Raw genomic sequence first — 3,977 nt, forward strand, 5'->3', positions numbered from 1 at the left:
CCGCGGAGAGCAATCCTTGTCTGTAGGTCCCAGCTCTGCCTTCCCGCCGCGCACCTACCCTTCTCTTCTGACTCCGCCCCACATCTGTCCGGAACCGCCTCCCGCCGGAGCTGACCCAGTGAGCGTCCGCCAGTCAGTCCCTCCGGACCTGCTGCGAGTCTCAGACTGCCGAAATTACCGCGCGTCACTCGGTCCGTACCCGGTGGGCATCTGGGGTATCTGGGCGATCTCCCGTCCCCAGCGCGTATGTCTGTCTGTCTGTTTCTCTGTCTGATCCGCCGTCTGCAGCCTGCCTTCCGGCCCCAGCACACCAAGTGTTTAGTCGACCCTTTCACTGACGCTGAGTGTGTTTAGCGGCCTTAGTTAGCTGCGAGCCCGCCTGAGACTGGCCAGGCAGCCGGCGGAGGAATACACATTTGGTTCTTGTCCGTGTTCAGAGAATTTTAAGCCAGCAGGAGCTCGAGGCCTGTATTTATGCCGAAAACGGGTCTTGAGGCCTCCGTTGGCAATGCTAAAAGGGAGCCAGCGAGCTGCTTGATGATTTCTTACAATTAAATGAGGACCAGAGAATTTCTTCCTTACTACTGGCTTTTAAAACAGATTTTAAATCTTAATGGGTGGAGATTATAAATCCCTTTAGGTAGAACAGATTCGTTATTGGGATGCATTTTTGTCTGATGTGTTTGTTCTGAGTCTGCTGACCAGCTGTTTCTGAACTTAATTTTCTCAGCCTCAACAGTGATTTTGAAACTGCTTTTAGCGTTCTTCGCCTTGGCTTTCTTCTTTTTGTGAACAGCTGCTTGGCCCATAGCTTAGAGAAATCAGCCTTTTTTTTTTTTTTTCTTTTCCGCAAGAGTCTCCTTCCTGTGCTTAGAAAGATGGGGAGTGGAGAGCCTAATCCTGCTGGCAAGAAAAAGAAGTACCTCAAGGCTGCCCTGTACGTGGGTGACTTGGACCCAGATGTTACTGAAGACATGCTATATAAAAAGTTTAGGCCTGCTGGCCCTCTGCGCTTCACCCGAATCTGCCGTGACCCAGTGACCCGCAGTCCCCTGGGCTATGGCTATGTTAACTTCCGCTTTCCTGCAGATGCTGAGTGGGCCCTGAATACCATGAATTTTGATTTCATTAATGGCAAACCTTTCCGCCTCATGTGGTCTCAGCCAGATGACCGCTTAAGAAAGTCTGGAGTTGGAAATATATTCATCAAAAACCTGGACAAATCCATAGACAATAGGGCCCTTTTTTATTTATTTTCTGCTTTTGGGAACATTCTCTCCTGCAAAGTCGTATGTGATGACAATGGCTCTAAGGGTTATGCCTATGTGCACTTTGACAGCCTGGCAGCTGCCAATAGAGCCATCTGGCACATGAATGGGGTGCGGCTCAACAACCGCCAGGTGTATGTTGGTAGATTCAAATTCCCAGAAGAGCGGGCAGCTGAAGTCAGAACCAAGGATAGAGCAACTTTCACCAATGTTTTTGTTAAAAACTTTGGAGATAACATGGATGACGAAAAACTCAAGGAAATCTTTAATAGATATGGGCCAACTGAGAGTGTTAAGGTAATAAGAGATGCCAGTGGGAAATCTAAGGGCTTTGGATTTGTGAGATATGAGACACATGAGGCTGCCCAAAAGGCTGTGTTAGACCTGCATGGCAAGTCCATCAATGGGAAAGTTCTATACGTAGGGAGAGCACAGAAGAAAATTGAACGACTGGCTGAGTTAAGACGAAGATTTGAAAGGCTTAGATTAAGAGAAAAAAGTCGGCCTCCAGGGGTGCCTATCTATATTAAGAACCTGGATGAGACCATCGATGATGAAAAACTGAAGGAGGAATTTTCTTCCTTTGGATCAATTAGCCGGGCCAAAGTGATGGTGGAAGTAGGGCAAGGCAAAGGGTTTGGTGTTGTCTGCTTCTCCTCTTTTGAAGATGCTACCAAAGCAGTGGATGAGATGAATGGTCGCACAGTGGGCTCCAAGCCTCTGCATGTCACCCTGGGCCAGGCCAGGCGCAGGTGGTGAGAATAAGAATGCTCAATTTGTTTCATCCTTAAGCTGGTGCCTACTTAGTTTGGGCTACTTTGTGATAAGAGGTTATTTTATGCCAGGCTGGCTTGCTTACTTTCTTTCTTTCTTTCTTTCTTTCTTTCTTTCTTTCTTTCTTTCTTTCTTTCTTTCTTCTTTTTTAGTAAATACTTTATTTTAAAAAATAAGTAAAACTAGAAAACCTTGTTCATTTTAGTGAAGAATATAATTTCTAATTGTAAAACTGTCATTTTGTACTATTTTTTGATAAAGTATCCTTAGGAATATGTAGAATAAAATTTGTCCCTCCACATACTGTTTTTATTATTATTATTATTATTATTATTATTATTATTTTTACCTAAACCAGTCAAGGTAAGGTATTCGATTGAGTATATTTTGCAATTATTCTGCTACCTGTAAATTCTTCTATGAAAATTTCTCGAAATGGCCCTTATTTCTTAATCTATGACACAAAAAAACTTCTAACTTGCTTTTTGGGAAATAAAGCAGGGAAAAATGTATGTGATCCAGTTAACATTTGTGCATATTTTTACTTTATTATTTACAATGGATATTATTTTTAAAGGATATGAGTTTTCTTTATTTATTTATACATTTTTTACCTTTTTAATGTATTGGCATACCAGAGAGTTGACAGTGGCTTTGATTAAGTGTTGGGAGTTTTATTTAACTTCATGCCAATAGAAATAAACATACTGGTGTTTTTTCAATGAGTACCTTAGAAAATTAACACTGTAAGCATTATTAAAATGAGTTTTATCTTTAAAATCTTTCCTGAGTTGATATATGAGTACAGTCTAAGCAGCATTCTTGCCACTCATTTTTTTAAAAACTCTTTAGTAGTATACATGGATCATGTTAAGTTAAAAAGAAAGGTAAATAACTACACTGAATTGCTTTTACCTATAGATAATTTCTAAAATTTTACCTCAGCATCTATAAAGTGTCACTATAAAGGGTAAATAATCCATATAATAATGTTGAAAAACTACTTAGCAGGACATCTTTTATTAAACTTGTCATTATGTCTTATAAATTTTTGAATACATCATTGTGGTAATATTCACAGATATATCAAAGCCTCCATCCATTATATGAGAGCTATTAATTCAGTTCGGTTCTCTTTATGTCTGGCTGCTTCAAAGGTGTGACACGATATTCTGTTCTATATTGCAGTTACATTATTTAGCCTATAATTTCTAGATTGCAGATTTTCAATATTTTACTTGTAGTCTCCTCTTTTCTCCACGCATCTGTCTACCATCCATATTACACTAACTTTTATGTTTTCTTTGGATTGCCATTCTTTTAATATGTGAGTATTCAAATTCATTTTGGAAGTAGAGAAATAGTTACTTAGTATATGTAAAATTTAAAAACTTTCTTTTTAAAAATAGGGTTTTTTCACATCATATCCAACCGTAAGAAAACGTGTTGTCTCTATACTTAATTGGCTTTTATTATGTTATATAGAAATTTTAGGTTACATGCATAATGCAGCATAGATATATAACTTTGTTAACACTTTTGTTAGCTATTGCCCATAGAACATGAGAAAGAGCTGTCTCTGTGTAATTGTTTGTCTACAAATTACATGTATATTCATTATCAAATATTTTCAAATGTGAATCATTGTTTTTATTGATCATAAACATAATACATGCTCATTGTTTAATAAATGTACACAATGCAGACATTTATAAAGAATTAAAATTCCCACAGTTCATAGATAAAAACTATTTATGATCTCATATATTTCCCATGCCTTTTCTCCTGTGTAAACACACTCTTTTACAAAGAAAAAAAAAACATACTATATGTACTATTATGTGTTTTTTTTTAATTTGAAACTAAAACATAATCATCTTTTTATGTCAATAAATATCAATCTATGTCATAATTTTAGTGACTGCATAGAATTCC

At 38.1% G+C, this 3,977-nt stretch overlaps 1 protein-coding gene across 1 annotated transcript; it reads left to right on the forward strand.

Moving 5' to 3' along the window:
- The first annotated feature begins 878 nt into the window (after positions 1 to 878).
- On the forward strand, positions 879 to 2,107 carry PABPC5 (poly(A) binding protein cytoplasmic 5). Its single transcript, XM_029930634.1, has one exon. It carries the CDS (start codon positions 879 to 881, stop codon positions 2,025 to 2,027), a length of 1,149 nt encoding a protein of 382 aa, XP_029786494.1. The 3' UTR covers positions 2,028 to 2,107.
- The last annotated feature ends 1,870 nt before the right edge of the window (positions 2,108 to 3,977 follow it).

Source organism: Suricata suricatta, chromosome X, assembly GCF_006229205.1.
Source record: "Suricata suricatta isolate VVHF042 chromosome X, meerkat_22Aug2017_6uvM2_HiC, whole genome shotgun sequence".
Classification (NCBI taxonomy): Eukaryota; Metazoa; Chordata; class Mammalia; order Carnivora; family Herpestidae; genus Suricata; species Suricata suricatta.